This window comes from Pocillopora damicornis, chromosome 3, assembly GCF_964200805.1.
Source record: "Pocillopora damicornis chromosome 3, jaPocDami1.2, whole genome shotgun sequence".
Classification (NCBI taxonomy): Eukaryota; Metazoa; Cnidaria; class Anthozoa; order Scleractinia; family Pocilloporidae; genus Pocillopora; species Pocillopora damicornis.
The window spans coordinates 5,389,465-5,412,760 of NC_142672.1; the positions used below are offsets into that span (position 1 = coordinate 5,389,465).

At 36.5% G+C, this 23,296-nt stretch overlaps 2 protein-coding genes across 3 annotated transcripts; one reads left to right on the plus strand and one right to left on the minus strand.

Annotated features, from left to right (window-relative positions):
- The first annotated feature begins 11 nt into the window (after positions 1-11).
- Positions 12-4,943, plus strand: LOC113679217 (NAD-dependent protein deacylase sirtuin-5, mitochondrial). The gene is given in 6 exon segments (XM_089199931.1): positions 12-551; positions 1,014-1,101; positions 1,697-1,750; positions 2,027-2,150; positions 2,509-2,624; positions 2,958-4,943. Coding segments are annotated over 6 exon segments (909 nt in total). The 5' UTR covers positions 12-82; the 3' UTR covers positions 3,016-4,943.
- On the minus strand, positions 4,000-19,664 carry LOC113679225 (epithelial splicing regulatory protein 1). 2 transcript variants are annotated; one of them, XM_027196176.2, is made up of 12 exons: positions 17,518-19,664; positions 17,223-17,348; positions 13,589-13,808; positions 12,464-12,553; positions 11,422-11,503; positions 10,335-10,439; positions 9,771-9,903; positions 9,266-9,308; positions 8,743-8,846; positions 8,168-8,623; positions 7,370-7,855; positions 4,000-6,531 (listed from the first exon to the last, which is right to left on the minus strand). In XM_027196176.2, exons 1-12 carry the CDS (start codon positions 17,644-17,646, stop codon positions 6,511-6,513), a joined length of 1,995 nt encoding a protein of 664 aa, XP_027051977.2. In that variant the 5' UTR covers positions 17,647-19,664; the 3' UTR covers positions 4,000-6,510. The 2 variants fall into 2 exon arrangements, with proteins under 2 accessions (XP_027051977.2, XP_027051979.2); XM_027196178.2 differs by having other exon boundaries at positions 11,449-11,503; positions 17,518-17,775.
- Between the last annotated feature and the right edge of the window lie 3,632 nt (positions 19,665-23,296).

Sequence of the window (23,296 nt, forward strand, 5' to 3'; positions counted from 1 at the left end):
TAGTTCCAGTCTCACTCTAATATTTTGGGTAATTCCAGAATTCTTGGAATTCCAGACACTTCCTTGATTTGAAGAAACACAGATGATTGTAGTTAGGAACCTTAGAACAGGTGCAGGTCAATGCTCCAGAGCGTTTAAAATCTCCCGAAACATTATTATGGCTGAAAGCTCTTTTCACACAACTAGCTGTAACAAAGCAGAGTTTCGCGATCTACTCCTAAAGGCAAAGAACGTTGTTGTTCTAACTGGAGCAGGTACTAGTGCTGAGAGTGGGATTCCAACATTTCGAGGCTCCGGTGGTCTTTAGAGAACTTTCAGAGCTCAAGATCTTGCGACTCTCGAAGCATTTCGTAGAAATCCGTCATTAGTATGGGAGTTTTATGGTTACAGGCGAGAAGTTGTCCTCACGAAACAACCAAACAAGGCGCATTATGCTATTGCAGAGTTGCAGAAAAAGTTTGGAGAACAAGGTAGAAATGTCGCCGTGATAACACAGAATATTGATGGATTACATCAGGCTGCTGGGACAAAAGAAGTAATAGAACTTCATGGTAGGGGTCTTCTCTCTTTTTTCTGGTAAAGTCACAGAAAATACCTCTATGTAATAAATTTACCTCTCAATGAATCACTATTAAGTGCCTTGATTATTGCTTGATAATTTTCTCGTTGCTCTTTTTTCTTCATTGGAAAGTAATTAAGTAGAAGATTAATAAGATTGATACAAAAAGGAACCAAGACTGAGAAAATCAGATAAATTATAGTGAATTTAATTAGGATTTTCCCCCTTATTTAGATGTAGTTTGATGGGTTGGATTGTTCAATGTGAAATATATAATGACCAAACCTGATATCAAGTGCGATAGAAATGCAAAGTTTTTTTTTATGGAAGTAAATAAACAAGTGTGTAACTGACTTTTGGAAGAATTTTTTGGGGTAAGGAATGGGAGGGTCAGGGGATTTACTAATACCGCCCACCAGAAACTGCAACTAGCATTGCCATTTCTTATTTCCAGGGGCACTGTTTAAGACAAGATGTACTGTATGTGGACATGTAACAGAAAATAGGAACAGTCCAATTGTACCCGCTTTAGCTGGGAAAGGGTAGGATATCTAATTTTGGGCAACTTTTCAGTCACAGGGTTGAATGATGTCTCAAGCCTTTAGACCCTAGGAGAAACCATCATACATTAATCTCTCCTTACAGTAATACTGCTGAATCATCTATTAGAATTGTGATGATTAAGGAAATGATCACTAAACTAAGAAGCTTTGATATTTAAACAAATTCTCCTTGCCAGTACCAAATGAAATGTTAAGAGAAGGGTGTTGAGAGTATGGATACTGACATTAGGGTGTGAAGTGTTATTTAAACTACCTGTATACATATCGTAAAAGCTTAAGTGGACAATAGACAATCATTATGTCATTTCATAAAGTTTTCATAAGTTTAGAGAAAAGGAGAGTTTAAATAGGGTCCTTTGTTCTTTGGCAAAATTATCCACACATTTCACATTGACAAAATGGTGCACTCATGCAGAACGGAAAATTTTCCTTGCCAAAAGTAGATCATGTTCTCAAAATGTAAATTGAAAAAAAATAAGGAATTTTTGATTCTTTTCCAACCAGTGCCTTTGACTGTTCACGTCACTTTTCGCAGATTTTGACTTTATATATTATATACTGTTCATGATTTCAGAGCACCTGATCCTGATGCCCAGGATGCAAAGATTCCGGAGAAAGATCTACCCAGGTAAGAAACTTGAGATAATGTGTCTAAATATAGTCAAACATATACATTTTGGGTTTTTTTATTATTGAGACTCTGCTATACACAAACACCTTCAGGGTGGCCAGAAAGTTTTAAAGTACTTTTGATTTCTTTCCAATATTTGAGTTACTAAACTCGAGGTGTGGCTCATCTGCAAGTGAAGCTTATACAATGGTGTTTATGGTGCTCTGCTGTATTATTAAAATAGGTACTCCATTCCTAATGTATCTTTTTGATTAATTATAAATTTTAATTCAGGTGTGTCCAGCCCAATTGTGGACAATTGGCCCGTCCTCATGTTGTGTGGTTTGGAGAAAATCTAGACTACAATGTATTGAAAGCTACAAACAATGCCTTGGAAAAGTGTGATATGTGTCTTTTGGTATGGATTTCTGAAATATTGAAGATAAATTCCCTATTTCCAGGCTCCTCTCAGTTGCTGTTATTATTCTGTCCTTCCCTTTCCCCTTTCCTCTCCCCCAAAAGTCCCTTTTCCTTCTCTCCCCTACTCCCAAAGTACCTCTCCTCTCCTCCACCCTCCAAATGGAACAACAACAATAAAACCAATTTCCAGGTAGACCCTAAATTTCCTGATGACCAGAGGGACCCAAAATTGTATATTTGTACACTTAATTCTGCATCCCCCCCCCCCTTCCCTTGACCCATTTTGACCACTATTAAAATCCTATTTTACCAGAAAGTCATATGTAGCCATGTGGATTCAATAATCCTATTTTCAGGTTGGTACATCATCTGTGGTGTACCCAGCTGCAGGATTTGCGCCAATGTTGGCTGCCAGAGGAGTCCCAGTTGCAGAATTCAACATGGAAGAGACAACTTGCACTGGAGAATTCAGGTGCATAAATTTGTTCATATATCTCATGTCACTGTGCTATTTCAGGTCAGACACAAGAAAAATCTTACCAAATTGCAATGGATGGAAAAGAACTCCTTCCACACAAATTCCTAGAACTTTGACTGGGCTCATTTTTAGCTAGTTAACTTAAACCTTTCACTCCCAAGATCTCTTTAATAATTCTCCTCACTGTCTGCCATACATTGCTTGTAATTTTTGTTCTGAGAATTCAGTTTTGGATCAACTGATAATCCCATAATTTTAGTCTATAACTTACAGTAAATCCCAATTGTAAAAGGCTGCTAAGAATTATCTACTCTTGCTTTTTCTCAGGTTCCATTTTCAGGGTCCAGCTGGTGAAACTCTTCCTCCTTTACTTGCAGAGAAGTGAGACTCGGCAGAGTTTCCATAGTAAGCTATTTGATACTATTTATTGATAGGTTGGTTTATTTCTAAAAGAAGCTTGACTTGTTTAAGTGGGGAAGATTTTTTTACTGCCTAAGTCCTTGTGCTTCAGATAAATAAGAGGGCCCTGGGTAGATAGTCTATTTCACAGTTGCATGCTAGGTTGCCAAGCCTTTGAACAGGAGTGAGGCTAAGGGTGACCTTGTTATGATACAAACCTTGCTGCTTTTCAGATATAAATGACGTTGTTATCATGCTAACTAGATATTGGTCGCTATCACAACATGGTCAACATCAGCCTCTCTCCATCCAGATCAAAGGCTTGACAACTAAGTACACAACTGTAAAATGGCCTCTTACAGAAAAGAGAATTACAGGTACATGACACTCACATATTGACCCAAAAATAGCCTTTTATGCTAACATTATTAGGCTCATAACCCAATGATCTTCTTTGGGAGGAATGATTGCATGACAAGCCTTAGGAAGTCTGTATAGAGGGCTAACACAGACAGACAGACTTTAATTAGTCTCTCCAAGTGTTTGTATACATTTAGTGGCAGTGTTTCATCGTTCCATTAATGGGGCAATCTATAAAGCTATCTTCAAGCTGCCAAAGTAGTACTTAGAACTACCATGAATCCAATCTGCCAGTGGTGACTTAAACCCTATGTCTTTTTCTTGGCTTTGAATCTGATGCATTGATCACCTCTAAGGGCTTGGCTAAAAGCAGGGGTAAAAAAAGGGGGGTGTTGAGGTTCACTTCACTTACTTTCTCTATCAATGGTAAAAGTTAAATTTCAGAATAAGAAAACTAACTGGGGACCCATTCATGATGGTAAAACACTAGTGTAAAGAACCCACTTCTGAGAAATTCTTTTTAGATCCCTGACTAGGACATTACCTCCTACCATTGGGCTCAACAACACACAAACAAAGGATTTTCCATATTGCTACACTGAAAAAAATTATTTCAAATCAGAATCTTGCCATGTAACAAGATTCACTTTTTTATTTTCAAGAAAGTACAGTCATTTCCAGGTTACAAGTACAATTTACTGAGCTATGCATGTTTTTGATTAAGGTAAAAATCATACATAGAAAAAAGAACATGAAAAGATGTGTGACTGCAATGACTGTATCTGTAAGAAAAACACCAACAAGTTTTCTTCTATTTTACACTGGAGTTCGGCTATTTATTTTAGTATGTTTAAAAATATAGCTAAAATAATTATCTGTATTTTAGTCTCTCTGTTACCAAAAATATCACATTAAGAATAACCAGTCTAAAAAAAAAGACAAGACAAAGATTGTTATAATGAGCGTTAGTGTCTTGCACTTATTCATGGCACTGCCATAAACAATTCTTGTACTATCAAGGATAAATAAGGTAAATGGATCAGAAACTTTTTCAAATTATGGCACATTTCACTGTCTAACAAGTCCAGATTGTTAAATGAGATATTCTTGGTAACAACATGATGACAATTCATAAACATTCAAGAAATAATTTTACCGACAGTGGCATGTATTCACACATACCACTAACACATTCGGAAAATATAATTAGAGCAACTTTATTAATGGTGATAATTTAATTATGCTCTGGCTTTGCCTTATGTGTTATAAATGTCATTTATTAAGTGGTCTATCCTGGCTTAGTTAAGCTTCTCTTGGTTAAAATAATATTTTTATTTGTAATTCATATATTTTTAGATGTGCTCTGAGTGACAAGTACTGGTTGTAAGACTCTTTTTAGAGCAGCGTCTCTTGCATTGACTGGCTATTAACAATTATTTGTCATACATAATTAGTTGTCATGTAAATAAAAACAATATGGCTAGTTTTGAACACTATGCCCATAAATATTGCACGTTTAGAGACAAATAAATGTTGAAAAAATTGGTTTGCAAATTTGATCCAGCCTTGTATCAGAATGATTAATTTTAACCAGCAACTTTGCCCTTTGTCATCACCGATTATAACACTATCCACTTTCAACTGATGTTAATTATAGGATTCAACCATTTACATTTTAAGTGCTGAGAACTAAATTATGTTTTTTCCTGAAAATACTCACTTGATTGGACGGTTACTATGACAAATACATACTAATAATCAAATTTCAATACATTAAAACAATGATGATATCTACCAACTTGTTCTGAAACAAACTTTCAGCTCATGTTGAAGATTTTGAACATTTGTTTCAAAGTGTGAATGGTTAAAGTCCTCCACAAGTTAGATTGTGGAATTAACATAAATATTCAGTCAATCAAACTTTTCAATTACAATGTACAACAAGCCCATGGCAAATTCATGTTTCATTGACTAAGACTGGTTACTAGTATAAAAAGTTCTAAAAACTAAATCAAACGAGATTATCTATCAAGCATAAATTGATACTAATTACATTAATGTACAGTCAGGGTACATCATGCTCTAATTTACAGCATTTCACTGACAGCCAAATAAGCCTTTCTGCCTCAGTGTTTAATTCTTCTGACATCTTTCAGTGACTTGATGCATTAACCATTTTGTCAGAATCATTACACAATGCAAAAAGATATTGCACTGTTTACCACTGATGTTGGGATTTTGTGTGCATCAGAGGTTAAGGAGTATTATCTCCCATGTATCGAGGCTAAAAAGATTGTATTTTGAGCTGGAGTCTGGGTATCCAGCAAAAAATAAATAAAATTTGTATCTGAACATATTTCTACAATTCATTGTAATTATACAATATCACTCTCATAATTCAATTAGTATTGTATGTTTTCTCCTTTGTATTTTTTTTTCCTATTTGTCAAGGTATCTTCGCACGAAATCCATGTTGCAGCAATTAAACGCTGGGCTTATTTAAAAACTACCTGGTGTCAGAAATTATCCTTTTTCATCCAATCTGATGATAAAAATTTTGAAGGCATCTACTTCTCCTTGACAAATTTTTGCTTGCATTTTTATGAACTACATAATTTTTTTTATGTTACCGTTTAAGTAACAGATCTTTGAACTAAGTTTCTTAGAAGATTTGACTCGTATTTATCAAGTCATCTGATTCTGATTGTTAATAAGTAGTACACAGGTCACATAGTTGAATGAAAATTTCTACCACTGTCTTTCAGGGTGACACATCAAAAATGTCTAGAACATTCTTATACTGAATTTCACTCAATGTATCAGTTTTGAAAGTTAGCAGCATAATTACATGTACATTACATCTAAAATAATTATGGATTCTTCACTCAAATGTACTGAATGATAAAGTCGTACTTTTTTTTCTTGTTGACTAAGAGGAAGGCATCTAAAAACATTGCAAATGCTTCAGCAGTAGTAGTAGCAGCAGCAAAAGCTGTTTCGCTCTGAGAGCTTGTCTCTAATTTAATCTTTTGCAAGTAGCATTTCATATAGCAGGACCAGTCTTTTCTATTAAGGATTGCTTTGATTTTGTGCAGGATACCAGAGAGGTGATCTGCTTGAACTACCTGCCATAGTCTGCGATCTACGAATAAAAGATGTTCAGTTAAGGGTATTATTAGTCTCTGTTCAAAACTATTGCTGTTACCAAAGAAGCTTAGGTAACAACACACCTGCCAACTCCCACACCCTGAGTAGGATTCTCACTTTTGCAGGAGAAAGTTTTCTCAACTCCAGTCTGCTGATCAGTTTCTTACTCTTAAAACTTAACCCTTCACAGCCTTACATTGGTATACATATTTTCCATACTGTTCTCCATACATTTCCTAAGATGCTAACAAGGAGAATTTGTTGAACAGTTAAGAGCTTTTTTAGTTGGTGATCATTTCCTTTATTCTCATGACCTTAATGTGTGATTCAGGGGTGTTATTGATAGGAGAAATTTGATGCTAGTCACTCTCAGGGTCAAAGGGTTAAAAAAAAAACACCACATTTTCCAAAAAATAAATGGGGTAAAAAGGCTCATACCAGTCCAAGAAGAGAAAAGTTTTGGTATATGATTATCCTTTCCAAAAACCCCTTTCCAGTGCTACTCCACAACTAAGGAGAGGGGTAGTCTCAGAAGTCTTCCAAATGTCTTCTAAAGATTTGGGGATGTTATTCAACATCTTTTGATTTTATCTGTTCTTTAACAAAAAATCTGTTGGCTCTGATTCTGGACATGTTGGCTGGCATAGGATATTGTTTTGGTAAAGTAAATTTTGCAAACAGATTTTCACTAGATATACAGACTTAACCCAAAGTAGATCCAGAACCAAAACAACCACACAAGACTCAGGAAACCATTCTCACTCAATAATGACTTACTTTAACAAACTTAATGTCGAAAAAATGATAGGAATCAAAATTAAAGCCTAGCCTACCTGGTATCCTTGAAAGAGAGGCATCACTTCATAGGGCTGTGGCAAATATGGTGACATGCGCATCCTAAAATTTGCACTGGCAGGTGGATAATAACTCACATTCCCTCCACCAATGCCATTTTGAGGTATAATGCAGTTGAAGTATGTGGGTGAATGAGGTACATACAATCCTGTGGGACTGCGACAAGCTGATGTAGCAGCTCCAACAGTGTCTGTGTGTCCATTCATATGTGTCCCATTAGGGCTGGTGACCACACCATTGGTCATGGGGTATGAACATGGATGGCTGTAGGGAGTGTTATTGGGTGAGGTCATCTTGTTTTGGTTCATTGTACTGCTGGTTATAATTGCAGCAATATCTACTCCTGAGCAGGGAAACACTTCAATGTATCGCTCTCCCATGTGTTGTCTGTGCAAGTCCGTGGTGGCAGATTTTGCACATTCAGGTGATACTAACTGGACATATGCATCTCCAGAGGGGCGACCCTTTAAATAATCATAACAGAAAATTTACCAGTCATACTGAGAGGTGAAATTTTTACTTGTGCTCAAGCCCCTCACTACAAGAATTTATACTCATTTCTGAAGATTAGAGGGATAACTATGGAGGAGCCATGGAGAAGAGGAACAAGGGCAGGAAATATTCATGACGTTTCTAAAAAAGCAGTTTTGAATCTGCTTCACCAGCTCTTGATATGTAAGATAGAAAAAGACTTTTGACAGCTACTTGTTTCAGCAACTACAGTTATCAGAAAATGAGACTAATTTCTTTTTAAAGCATTACACAACCCATCTCACCTGAGTGTTGTACACCATGTGAACTCCACCAGGAACTACAAATGCAGCATGTTCCTTTAGGAAGTCTAATACATCTTGTACTGTTGCAGAGAACGGCAACCCTCGTAAGCGCAGACAGTCTTTGGTATTCATACCATTTACACCCAGCCCAGGAATTAAGAAGGGTGGGTGAAAGGGAGGATGATGTGGCAAGGGTGGAAATATGATTGGTGGAAAATTGTGCATGAGATTGCTGTAAGAGTTTAGAACTTGCTGAACCTCACTTTGTGAACTTCGGAACAGCTCAACATAACGGGAGCCAAGCATGCATCTGTGCTTCCTCAATGCTGCATGGCCATGTTCCTCTGTCTCAAAAAGAACAAATGCATCTCCAGTAGCCTTCCCAAAGTTGTTCCTAACAATGAGAATTCCTTCATCACTTTTGAATACTGGTGCATCCTCCTCAAAAAATTCAATCTACACAAGGGAAAAAATAGGAAAAAGAAATGCAAAATATATCAATACATAGTCATAACAAATACAAGAAAGTGAGACTACATGTATCAGATGTCAATAATTCACTCCTGAAAACTCACCACATCACTCTCTTTTGAGTTGAATGGAAGTCCTCTCATTCTAATGATCACCTCAGCTTTGTTTGATACAAAGTTAGCAGCAATCTGGGTGACATCAACAGGACCTATATGTATAAATAAGTCAGTTAATGGGAATAAACAAAACAAGGAAATTGGTGAAATATAACCTTTCAACAGAATGAGTAGAATAGCCCTGAATTAAAAGCTTTTTATGTACTCCAAAATATTTTTGAAAAAGGTGGTGAAAAAGGTAAAATCTGCTCCTAATCCTTATGGCTCAATCAGCACCTGACTGCATCCCTATTTCTATAGCATGAAGTGACTAGGAACACTTTAATTTTACTGGGATAAGGTGTTAGTCTGTCAAGGCTTACCTCCATTATTCTTGAAATATATTGGTAAGCAGTTTCTGGGCATTTTACAAGAATTTTGGTTGTTCAACTTAGTGTAGCCACAATCACAATATGAATTATATTTCAATTTGAGTAATCTGGTATTGAAAGGTCATATGAAAGTAGATTACCTTTCACTATCTTAAGGAAATCTTGTGCAGTTGCTCTGTAGACCTGAATAAAAATCTTAGTTAAAATATGCTCTTCCAAAGAGTGAAACAGAAAAATAAGGTATAAAAAGGGGCCCAATTACATGAACCAATGCAATGACATTGACATTGATAAAGATCAAGTTAAAACAGGATGGCTCACAAGTTTGATGTATTTTACTGTTTGGTTTGTGTATTAGGAAATACTCCTTCAATCTTGTGAGTCAGATTTCAAAATTATTTGTTATTCAAATATACTGAAAATTTTCAAATTTTTTCTCAATGCTTTATTTTGCTTGATCTTCAGTACTTTATTTACCATGAACTAATGGTGTTGTGAAATAAGTCCAAAATCAATCCCCAAGGAAGATTCCAAGTTTATCTAAATGTGTGGTCTCTTTAAGCAAGGTCAATGAGCATGTTTTTTTAAAATTATGTAAACACAAGAAGGATGTAAAGGAAACAATTCATGTCTGTCACCTCTCACCTCAATGTATCTTGTACCAAGGTGATGTTTGTGTCTTTTCAATGCAAATTCTCTGTGTTCCCCTTTCTCAAACCTGATGAATGCTTCACCATTTCTTCTTCCTTGTGCATTTAAACAAAATGCTATCCCACCTCTATCAACAACAAAAACACTCCAAGAAATCAATTTTACATCTGGTTGCAGAATGTGTTCCTAGAAAAACTAAGTCATAATTATCTTTTAACAGTGCCTGTGTATCTTAAAGTGCAACTAACTTCCTAACCCGGGGAGCAACTTGACTCCTTGTCAAGATAAGGAATAGGGATAAGTTGAGGTTGTGTGAGTTCACATGCTGAAATGGTAACATGCTTGTATTATTGATCACTCTTTCTACACTTAATTCAAGATTTCTTGTGGTGCCCATGGAAAAAAGGCAATACTTATCGTTTTCAGAAATTTAGAGAGTTAATTTCAATAAAGTAAATAATGAATATTTGGTAAATATTAATTGATTTATCAAGAATTATTGTACTAAGAAATGGTTATCAATGGTTTGTTTCCCTGTTCAATGGTAACACCACATACCTTACGATATTAAGTCCTTTAAAGAAATTTGCAACATCCTGATCAGATGCTTGCCAGGGAAGCCCCCTTGCTCTTATGATTGTATCATCAAGTACAGGCCCAAGGCTGTAAGTAGAATTTTCAGTGGTTAAGCCTCTATTAATGGAAAGTTACACACTTTCTGAACTTTTTGGCAGCCAATTTTATTGCTAGCTGATGTTAGATTCAAAACTCAGTTAGAGATAAATCTCCATGAATGGACAACAGTGTTATAACTTAAGTCACACTGGTATTTATACTAGGTAAAAGATGATTTCAATAACATTACTGATTCTGGTGAGAGGTTTCTAAAGATTGACAAAAGGATATCACTCCTCATATAAAACATCTTTTCTGATAATTTTTAAATTTAAGGTTGCACAGCAATAAAAATGATAGAAAAGAACAATAAAAGTTACCATGTGAGCTACCTTGCAAACACAGTGGTATTTGTGGCTGTTGCCTCTCTAAGCTCAATAAATAACATTTGCAACCACAGGTGGTAAAATAAATTGTGACACAAAATCCTAAAGATTGACTAAGGTGATTGTACCATGGAACTATAGCTCCCATTCTTCCTCATTTTGAGGGTAGAGAAAAGGAACCACAAAATCAGCTATGTTTGCAAGCCAAATGTTAGTGGATAGATGCAATTAACCTAACACCTATAGCTTCTAACTGCCTCATGTTATATCATTCACATAATGCACAAGGTTTTTAATGTATCAAAGAAAAAAAAAACCTTGTTAAGATTTGCTTACAATAGTCCTCCAGTAATCTTTTTTGATTATTTTCCTAACATTTTGTTTATCAAAGTCCTTAAAAATGTAAAGATTGAATCATAAAATTCCTATAATTAATAAATCCTTGACATTGGGAAGACTGTGAATAATTGACTTTGTAGGGGCTGCTCTTTTTTAAAGTGTTATTTGGTAGGAATTACAGTCACACAATGAACTGTTATATTACCAAACAGAATTGTAAATAGATCTGACTGGAATGGTTTAATATGTCGACATTATTAAAATGTTACTTAAGGCAAGATTGAAAATGTTGTTGAGGTACCAACTTTTTTGTTCGTAAAGAAGCACCATACCATGCTCCTGGCTCATACTTGGAACTGATCTTTTCTGGATCCTTAAATTTGTGACCTAAAATAATGTGAACATAGCTCTCTTCAGTACAGAGAATGTGTTGAGAAAGTAAAGTCTGTTTTATTTAGTGTTACCACGACACAAAATTGTTCTGATAATTAATGTGTGTGAAGAAATCAAGAGTTTGGACAAACTTTATCGAAGAAATTGAACAGGAATTCTGGTAATTGTCTCCAAAGTTCTTAAAATAATGTGGGGTTGGGTTTGTGTTTTAAATGACAAATAAATTACTCAGTTCTCAAACAAAAGAGAGGGCCAATCTTAGCCAACCATAGGCTTAAACAACAATATAGTGAAATTTTTCTTTTTCAAAGTGATGCAAATTTTTCTTACTGCTAGTCCAAAAAGAAATGATAAAAGTTAAGCAGGATAAACATTAACTGCAAAGTGATGGACTTAAACCACCACAAAGATATACTGTTGCATGTGTCCTAAAAATTTAGCTGATATGTGCATGGCATTTTTTTGTCTCCATGACACAGTTCGAATATTTTCAAGATAACTTTTTACCTCTTACTTGAAAAGTTATTTTTATTATTGGGATTAAAGATGATCCACAACTTACAACCTTGTGAAGGTTCTAGTTCTCACAAACCGTTTTTTAATTGTAAATCTTTTTTAAAAAGAATTAAAAGTAGACACATTTTTCTCAGTCTGTATGTACATCTAAAATTACAAAAAGTATATTCTGCTTTGTACTAAAATATAGTTTTCAAGTCTTAAGGGCAAAATATAATACTCATCTAAGTTAGAACCCAAATTCCCAAAATATTAAATCAAGCATTCCAATATAATTAAAAACTAAAATATGAAACTCACAGAACAACAGAATATTGCAATAAAAGTGGAAATAATCAGGTTCCTCTACTTTTAATTTTGATGTAAAACCTCCTATAAGAGCAAGAATTTCTACTGACACACTTTATTGCATCTAATCAAAAGATTTTGTGAGCTTACCTTCTGTAACAAGATACTGAACCACACTTGCCATGAGTTTACAGTGTTCCAGACCCGCTGGACTGTTGTTATTAGCATCGATTCTACAATCTGAGATCAATGTAAAGGAAACTTGGCCAAGTTATGTAATTTCAGAGCTGATCAAATTATGGCTTTCTTATAGACTGAGAGCATTTCAATTAATCAGAGCAGTATAGAAAGTTAAAATTCAAAGCAAAAAGTTGAAATTGAGTGCAGAATGTTGAAACAAAATGTAAATCAGTATCAAGAATTTACATGATTTCTCATTTTCAGCCTTTCATTTTACCTTGTCTTAAGATAATTAACTTTTGCTAATTTATTCCAAATTGCATAAAATAATCGATTACCCATGCAAATGTTTGACAAAAAAAACTATGTCTTTGCACAGTTTCATTTGACCTAAGAAAACAGCCATTTAAGATTGATATCAATTTTTTGACACCAGTTGAAATGCAGATTAAAACAAACACTGAAAATATCCAACTTTAAGTGATAAAGGGAATACCAGCTTGAAAGCATTCCTGTGTAAACGCTACAACACTTTGAATGATTAATTGTCTTAATGAGTCACAATGACTCCTTGTAGTAGAGGGCTTGACCTTCCTTATTATTCCCTTAAGATAACAAGCCTTCTTTGTTTTAGTCATTTATAAGACAGTTTTCCATTTAGCTTATGTTGCCAGCTGTCTTTAGTTAAAGCTGATTGATAATTACTGTTTCGCCCTTCCTAATTCCTTTTTTTACATACATGGATCCCAGAAGGGTCAACTCCAAAGGTTCACTAGGCTGCATTTATCCTGTAATTACGCCCTTTATTAAAATCACTTTGAATAAAATAAAGTAGGATTTTTAACATGGCCTCCTTTGCTTATAATAAAAAACTTAAAAGATTACTGTCAAACCACCACCACTCCTTTGAACAGCTGTTGGGGCAAAGGCTGCCTTGTCCTAGGCATGAAGAGAGGGATTGATAATTTGGAACTTTTCACTTTATTCCCCCCTTCCCCCCCCCCCCCCCCCCTCTTTTTGGTTCATGGAAAAATATTATAATGACAAATAAGGTTATAACAAAAACACACTGGGTTAAATGTAAGATAAGGATACGTGAGGCCACTTCCTCAAGGCTTTTATAGTCTGAATCATGCTTCAGTGCCTTTCTGACTTCCTTCCTAAGATCATAAAAGCTGTAGAAATGTTGAGACAATTTGGTTTTCTTTCTACTAGCTTCCAAATGGAGGTAATGTCTTAATGGAAATTGTCCATCTGTCACAAGATTCCATCTTTCCCCAGAACATGTCACTGTCTTCTCAACAAAGTTGTCAAACTAAAGAAAAACAAAATGAATTTTTTTTTCAACATGTGAAGAAGGTTGAAGCCTCATAATTTATTGTATTGTGGTCTGCCGATGTACTTGGTTGTGGCTTTGTATTTAGATCTACATTTGGGAGCTTTCTTTGTGGGGTTTTGATATCCATAAGAAAATTTACCAGTTTGATTAACTCTTACTCTTTTCTTTTGGTTCAATTTTGTAAGTAAAACTATGAGTTATTGCAAGTTCATATAGACTTTAGATCAAATAATGCACATGGCTAAGCAAGTCATCTATGTTCTGGACCAATGTCAAAAGGATCCTACAAAAGATCAATGTTATCATCCCTTTCTATTTCAGATAACTCCTGAGGAAAACACAATGAACAATAAATTCAAGCCTATAATTGTGTTCAAAACCTTTACAGTTTTATTCTATGTCAGAGGTCTGTCTGAGCAACCTTATGGTTGCCAACAACACACTGCTGTTTACAACTTGGGGACCACAATAAGATCACAGTTAAAATCCAAAAGATGCTAGTGACTTGGTTAACCTAGATTGTGCAATTAATAAATTTGTGAGCCTGGTAAAGGTGACATTGGTAAGACCACAAGATTTACATGGACTCATGATCAAATCAGAGAGGAAGACTGGGGTATCAGATCTGCCTAAAGCTTACCCACTTCAGAGCATGCTCATTACACAGGATTCCTCCCTTTTTGGAATGAAGTGAAGTTTATTGAATGCAATCCTCACAACAAAACAGACTGGGTCAAAGAAACTATTCACCATAGGCTTTTCCCTAACAACATCATCAAAAACAGTGGTGCTGAAATTTCTTAATAATTGTAGCCACGAGCAGGAAACATTTGAACAAAAGATCACAAAGCGGACAGCTCCCTAAACCATCCCAAATCAAAATGCTCCGATTAGAACTGTGGAAAGGGAACAGCTTTCTGAAACAGTCTGGATTAAAATGCCCCAAACACAGCTGTAAAAAAGAAACAAATTGCACCACAGTATCCTTTTGAACAAGGAGCCAATGGAAAACCAAGCAACAAGGAGTCTTCATTTGAACATAAAAATTTACATCACCGGCAATCACATTGTTACACAAACTACAATAGTTCATTATGAGTGGACTTCAATAAGGTGAGAACTATAACCTCTTTCTGGATTTTTTTTTTTTTTTTTAGATATTCAAATATTTCAAATATTATGCAAAGATTACTATGGTGATAATTTAAGAAGGAATATGGCAGCAACTTTAGCTGGTCAGCCAAGACAAGAGAATTTCATTTGCAATGAATACTAGACAACAAAATGTTGATAGAGATGTTGTAAATGGACCCAAAAGAGATACTAGTCTGCATTTAAATGCATTTGTGAAACAAACTGGGCCTTCAACTATTCAGAGGTGTAAAATTATTTCCACAGACGAGGTGTCTACATATTATGGAAATAAGCCAAGGCTTTTCATTTACAGCTGACTATCATTCATTTGGTAAAGGATATCACTATCAGAGTTTTCAATCATTAACAGAAGAAACATTTTGCAGATGTCAAAATATAGAAATGTAAAGCAATAAAAAATAGATAAAATAAAACAATTTCCTAAAAATTAATTATAAATTAGGTCTTATAGCAATAAAATTTAGGTTTAGTCATTCTGAGAAGATAAAACCTGTGCCAAATTAGAATGAGCTGGTGAAAAATTAATCACATCACACAAAGTTCTTTAGCATATTTTGGGACAAAAGAAACACAACGAAGAAACACTGATATATCAACACAAGCAACCAATAGCCTCTTCTCCCTGACAAGACTAGCTGCCAATCACTCCATGTTGACATATTTTAAGGGGTTTCCTGTTAGGCACAATTGCAGTCACAAAACAATGGCGGGACAAAGAAATTTCACGCAGTGCGCTATTTACAGAAGAACCTGGATGTCCGCACATTCTTGTTGTTCTTTAAAGAATACCAAAGGGAAATAGAAGTGTCTAGGTTTTGTTCACAAAACAATACAGCCGCCCCTTCAAGCATTTGAGATCACTAATGTTTCGGTCCGATGCAAATTTTTTAGCACGCGGCAACCAAGCGATTAAAAAATCCTCATAGATTACTTGATTGAATTTTCCTAACGAGAATTTAGTCAATTAAGACTTAACGTGAGCACACGCGTGCGAGAGGAAAGTGTTGTTTTGGGCTAATAGGCGGACGGGCATTTACGTGACACTCCAGAAACAATCAGTTAAGACTTGAGATTTATTTTGGGACGAGATTAGACGCGATCGCGAGGGAAACACATGATATCGAACGATCGGTGGAGGTGTTCTTCAGTTCTTGACCCGATGCGAATCTTCAGTTTTTAACCTTGGGAACCATTTCTATCCAACCTTGTGAGCACTTTTAAATCTTGGGTTTCCCTACATTTCCGGGGAAACGACAAAAAAATCATCCAAACACGAATTTGTACGAGCAAATATTTCATTGGCCCAAAGAGAGACCTGTATTAACACTTTCTTTCTAAACTGCCGATAAGGATCATGAATATTGTATACGAAAGCGGTAGAGAAAATAATATCTCTTGCGTAGGGGGGTTTTAGAGAGAGAATGTAAAATAAAAACCGAGATTTATAACAAACAGACGCCTGGCGACTCGGAAACTATGGGAATATGCATGGCCACACAAGTATACGAAAGTTCAACAAAAGACCAGATAAGAATATTTACAAAATTTTTTGGAATATCCGATACACACAGTGTTGTCTTGGGCAAGAGAAAGTAGGCCCCTTACGTACATCACTTGCGTAGCATTCCCACTTGCCCTAGTGCCGCAACCAACGATACAATCTCTGATCTTGGACATATTTACTTCGGAAAAACCTCAAGAATAAAAGCTTGTTAGAATTAACTGTTTGCCTTTTTAATATTTCATTTCAGCGCGGTTATATAGATATTTTATTTCTACTTCTTTCGAGAATTAAATTTCGAACGGCACGGTCTTGAATTAAACTCGCGGCCAATTCCTGTCGTGTGACCCGTCTCCCCTGTTTACCAGGGAGATCACATTTGAAATGCCGAATGTACAAAAAGCATGTATTCTCCTACCCCGTCGAGCGATCAAAACATAAATTTGGTGAAACTTCTTCGGCCTTTGCTGGTTGTCATTGTGTCTATGTGATTGAGGACTGTTCGAGCGATCACAACACGCCAATGAAACATGTATGAATTTTACATGACATATACGTCTTGAAAATTCGCCTCCTCTGTTCCTCGGCCATAAAGCGCTCTTCCGAAGACGGGATAACGTCAGCAGCAATAGAGAACGGAGTATTTTAACATCGACATTTTTCGTGTCTTGTTGTTGATCGAACAAAGGGTGAACGGAAATGATGGATTAAATACACACTACTGGTAACGTTACCTTTTCTAACGCGTCCCCGAGCTGTTGAGCTTCACTGGTCACAAGCGATTTGTTGGTGGGTTGTTTTAACGCTTCGTTCGCTCCAGACAGGCCCGATTTCACAACACATCTATGCACGGAACCAGGCTAATTCGGCATAAATGAACACAGCGTTAGGATAAAAATCAACAATATATTGTTCTAACTCCGTATCGCCCCCAGAGCCCTTGAGAAAATTTTTCTCGCGTCCGACAAGGGAAACCCCAACGTAGCTTACACAATCCATAACAAGTTACCGCAAGAAAATTTTTTTTACCTGATTGGATTTCACGTCGACGACAACCCACGAAATCTCTGAGATGGTTTCCTCCTCGGCGTCCGATTCCCCTGACGGCAATCTTGTGACAGAGCAGTGAAAACACACCAAATGCTCGGGAGAGCCCATGTTTTCCCTTGCATAGGGAACGAATCAATGAAATGTTGTTCTTGAGTAAGTGTGAGTGGGAGCAGAAAACCAGCCGGGTCTAGTCACATGTCACTAAAGATACCGGCAAATACTGGTAGCTGATTGGCTGAAAGAAGAAACGGGGGCTGGCCCACATGCCACGTGGCTTTGGAATAATTACCACGCTTGAGTGAATTCTGACTAAAACAGTTTCCTCGCTAGAGACGAGTTTTAACCTGGGCAACGAAGTTACCCTCTCCGCTATTTGAGAATAAACAACGTTTGCGCGTCTACGAAAAGAACGCTTAATGACGAGCTCGAGCTGTTTTCTCACAAACGACGCTTTTAAATTTTAATTGGCCTTTCTGGCACTGATGATGTTAGTAAAATTTGACAGATAGGAGAAGGGCGAGTGTCTCTGTTTATCACATCATTTACCTGAACTGGCCTAAAACTGGTCCGATGCCAGAATAGGCACATATCCACCTAATCTTGCATAAATACAACCACGGTTTTTTTTTTTAAAAACACGTACAACAGTCACTTGTGCTCTTTTTCTATCGCATTCTCACCTTGAAATTTCTAACCAGGCATGACTATTACTCTTAATTTCTGTTTGCCTTAGTTGCTCTAAAATCGCAGAGGATGTGTTTCGTGCCCAGAGTAAATTGCCGTTGCTAAAGAATTCGCCAGTGGTACAGTCCTTCCTCTTATTGTTGTTTTGTAATGCTTTTCTTCACAGTTTTTCGAGAAGATTAAGTGCAATGGTAGGTAACACCTGTTATCACAGGTTTTAAGAACGTTACTTGATAAATAAGCGAAAAACCCAAAATTTCTGTCATAACACTTGCAGCGACCAGGAATTGGGAATGAATATTGATTCGAATACAACATCTCTTCAAGCGCAAGGCGAGACACGCTGCGTTGGTTATTTGTAAGGAAAGTAAGTGAAATAAACTAATACTTGAAGAGCTATTTCCGATCGGGAAAATAAATTGAAACGGTACTTTCTAGAAAAGCTTTCTTTGTAAGCCGAAGCATAACTTCGCGTCATTGGCCCAATACTCGAACATTTTGACCAACTACAACGCATGTAGTACAACCCAAGGTGAAACATAAACACGAAACTCACGGATTTCACATTATCAGGACTCAAGATCTAGCAGAAAGCCGGTACGATGATACCTTGAAAGCTTTTCATTCAATAATCCTTCTAAACAAAAAAAGCGCGCAAATATAGATCCTTAATGAAGGAAACATTCCCTGAATTCACGCGAACTTCATGGCTGCGATATTAGCTTTACGAGAAAATTTCCATAAAATTTCACGCACGCAATCTCTCCAACCCTTTACACGCACTTCCGAGTTACGGGCGAAATATAGCAATATTCAAGAAATACACTGATTAATTACAATTTCAAAACTAACTTCTCACCACTGATGACGAACGGAAATAACTAGCTGCCGGAATTGTCTTCATCTGGATCATCGTATTATTTTTCTTGTAAGATTAAATACTACAGTTTCTGATATTCCCCGCGATGAGGGTGTTTACGATCTCTAAATTCCCCCTTGAAACAACAACGATATTCAATAGTGCTTTTAAAGATTAAATTATTAGAAAGGCACTTTAAGCTGTGGTGCGATACATCAGTGTACACCGATATTACATCTCAGTACAGCTCTGATCGAGGTTAAAACCCTCCAAATCATCTCTACTTCGAAGATTCCGTTTTTTCGCGAAAACAAAACCGAAAGTTCAGTGTCTTAAAACTCCCACGCCAATTTACATGCAAGATGCCTTAAAGGACAAGAAAACTTATGAACATTCATTAAACCAGACAAGACTTGGGCATAAAAAATCAAACTGAATGAACTATTTGATCGAATATCCTCTTAAAAATTTGCGATAATAGAACCCTGTTAAGAATTCTTCTTTGAATATAGTTTTCTGGAGCGCCAAAAAATTCGGAGATATCAAGTAAATCTTTCTTTTACCCTTAAAACGAATAACCAATGCAGAATGTTTCACAAGCAAGTTCGTAACCTCGAGTTACTATTAGCTCAATAAATCCGCCTGTAAAGCTAAACAAACATGAGAAGTAAGTTGTGATTCGTATGAAATAATTCTTTTTTACATCTACCACAGCCTTTATAGAACGCGCCGCAAAAAAAAAAAAAGACTTTTTGCACTTTTAGTCAAGGGCGTTTGATATAAAAAAAAAAAAAACTGCTAAAAAGGAGTACACGAAATAATTATTTATGTTTCACACGTGAGCTGTCGATACAAGCGATGGGAGTCTTAGGAGACTACTCAAAAAACAAAGAAGATTCATTAGAAACTTTTCTTTTCTACGCTAACGACCAGGGAACAGAATGTCAACTAAGGTAAATTTCAAAAGGAATTGCAAAAAAAGACCCTCCTTGTTATGATTAAGACCCCATTTAACTCCTATGAGCGTCAGAAATTAGGACCAAACACTACGATTAAGAAGGAAATATAAATCTTATGTGACAGTACTGCCTTCCTGTAGTACGACATAAAATCAGTTAGCGTGGCTGAGAAGAAAAAAAACAGTGGTATACTGCACACTGTGTGCTTTGGAGACAGATAACTTTGGCCTGGCTGGAAACTAAAGATGCGAAGATTATTTGCAAGAAGTTAACAATAGCGCGGATTTTTCCTTGCGAGATCGGGTCGTTAGGGATTTAACTTCCTTCAGGAACACAGCTCTTGAATAAATTAAGTGCACTGTTTACCTACGGGGGAAAAAACAAAACCGGTTTGTTCTGAGGTGACACGCAACAGTTCAAACGAAAATAGCGAGTACTTAAGAGAACACTTTCAAAGGAAGGCCGAATGTCACCGACTTTACTCGATAAACACTAACTTCGGGCTACTTTTCAGACACTGACATTTTAAACTTTGTTCAGATTTTGCCTGTCTCTAAACATGTTTTCATTATTGTTTTATGCAGCTACCACACAAAACATGTATAGGTGAGCGCTCACTATTTTAGCAACAACTCACTAGCAACTTACATAACTGGAAACGATTTTTTTTTTCTGTTGCCCAAGTCGGTTTAGTTTATTCACTCATTCTCAGAATGCAGTAAATTCACTTGGTTACTCCAAGTTCTTCTGTTTCCAAGGTAGTATGCTAGGCGAGAGATCGATAGTTTCTTGTCGAAACTATCGATCTGTCACCCACGCGTAGCTTCCAACTAATTATACAAAACCTAATTTTCATCGGCAGCACTTTACGCTCTTTAATCCGGCGCGGAGGCGGTGGGAAAAAAAAAAAAAAGGGAATGGAGTCTTCCTTCACGAGAATGACGAAGCGTTGCCATTGCCGTAAGAATTATTGTTCGTAAAGTTTCGTGGAATTCCCGATAGTTGAACATAAAGCGACATATCCTGAGCATTTCAAGAAGAATTGACGAGGGTTCCTCCCCTCAAAACGAATTCCTCACGAAACACATGACATATACACCCGTGGTATAAATGCTTGTGATATCAACAATTGAAACGAAACTAAACTGGACTTCGTCTTCCAACGAAAAAACTACATAAGTTAAATCAAAAAAGAGACTATCACACATCGTCTGTCTTAATGAAAACATACCAAGTCATTCACATTTTTGCATTGAAATCCAGAGGAAATAAAACGAGTAACATCAATTTCAACGACATTCTTAGTAAAATTCTAACAGAGTTTCATGTTTCACAAATGATAAACGAGATCTACCTGAAAGGAAAATGCCCTATAAAGGCGAACTACAAAACAACATGCGCGATGTTGTGGTTGTTGTTTCAACTTTGGTATCTTTTCTGTGTTGAAAAAAATGTTTCCTCGGAGAGTTGCGACTGAACTGCGCCCTATTTTTCGGTTTTTTTGAGGAAAAAAAAAAAACTGAGCGGGTCGACCTCGAGAAGTGCAGGAGACAAGCTGTGCTAATTATAACCTCCTCGTATACAAGACTTCGCATGACACAATGAACACACTTGAATACACTGAACGTACCTGGCATTTCAAAGTACTAAAGTCACGCGGAAAGACGAACTGAAAATAACGCTTCCATTTACTTTACTGGTTGAGTGGGCTGGTGGGGTGGCGAAAAGTGTGCTGAACTTCCCCTCCCCTCCCCACTAACACACATTTGGCATGAAAGGGACAAAGGAATCACGTAGATCTTCATGTGTAATACACGGTCTATACACGATCTACACACATGTACTTGGCTACTGAAAAGGTTGTCTCTAAAAATCACACGAAAAATGTCCTCCTAAGGTATCAAGCTCATCTAAAACCATTTTAGGCAAATACCCTTGACTCGTTTAAATACAGACGCAAATAAGTATCTGTACCACCTTAGGGAAGCAACTTGGTCGCCCACAAGAATCAAACTTTATGTCAAGTCTCGAAAAAAGAATGTTTTTTTGTCGTCTCTCTTTGCACGCAGCGCACTTGGTCTTGTGATCCTGATAGTATGCAAGACGTGTGCCAAACATGACCAAAGAGCATGGGCAAACGCCCCACGCGTCTGGTCTCACGGGCGCGCGCCATCGTTATTGCTTCGCCTCCTGTTGCGAAGATTTTACGGCTACATATTTTCTTCAATTCTTTTAAATTCTTTCTGTGAAATTGAAATCTCCTTGAGACATGTTTTGAAATAATTAGTTTTTAATTTTGACTCTTTCACCTTTGAAAGCGAAATCATAAATATGTAATTAGACAAACTCGATAATTTTGTCCTTAGCTCCAGATGATGGCCAAAAGTATGGTTAAGTGGAAACTGTTAAAGTTTCCACCTTTTCCGTGGGCGGAACAATGGCACGAACTGATTGAAAATGTCCACGAGTCTACAAGTTAACAAGATTGGTACAAAAATAGCAAACAACTGCTGCAATCTTAGGTTAAATTAAAAGAAAAACATCAAACTGTTTGGCCGAGAACAAAGGTTGCGCCTCGTTACAAAAAAGTTTGTTTAAGAATGTAAATTTTTAAATGAAGTTTTTTCGTTGTTTATGTTCAGAGCAATTCATATAATAAAGCTATGGACTGAGTGTTTTTATTTATTGTCTGTATTTTTCATGAATTTTCGAGAGAAATAGTAATGATATATACACGACCATTTTTCAAAATTCTTTCAATTTGACCCCTGTTGCATGTGATCCTAAGCGCTCAAAAAGTCAAGGCTAGAAAAAGATTACCATTAATAAAAACAAACGATAGGAAAATAGAAATTCGTAAAGAAATTTCGGAGATTAAAGGGAGGATTTAGAAAGGTAACAAAGAAAAGTAAATAAAATCATAAGAGGAGTCGAAAAAGGAGAATTATCTTCATCCTTTGCGACAAACGGCGAAAAAATCCGCCGGATGGAAGCTTACATATGTCAGTGTTGACTCGATTCAACCAGTGTGTTCCTGAGAATGGTAACAAATGAATAAACATGTAGCGAGATTTTAATGGCAGAAAGTGACGGATGAAAAGTTAACTCGTCGAGTTTTGACAGTGTAAACGGTTCACCTGACAGTCGGAGCAAGTGAACAAAGTGTCGAAATGATTTCTGTGAAAAGGGCTATTCTGTAAGAATTGATCTGAGTCCAATTCAATGTTTCGTTCTTATTCTTGAAATAACTCTTGCA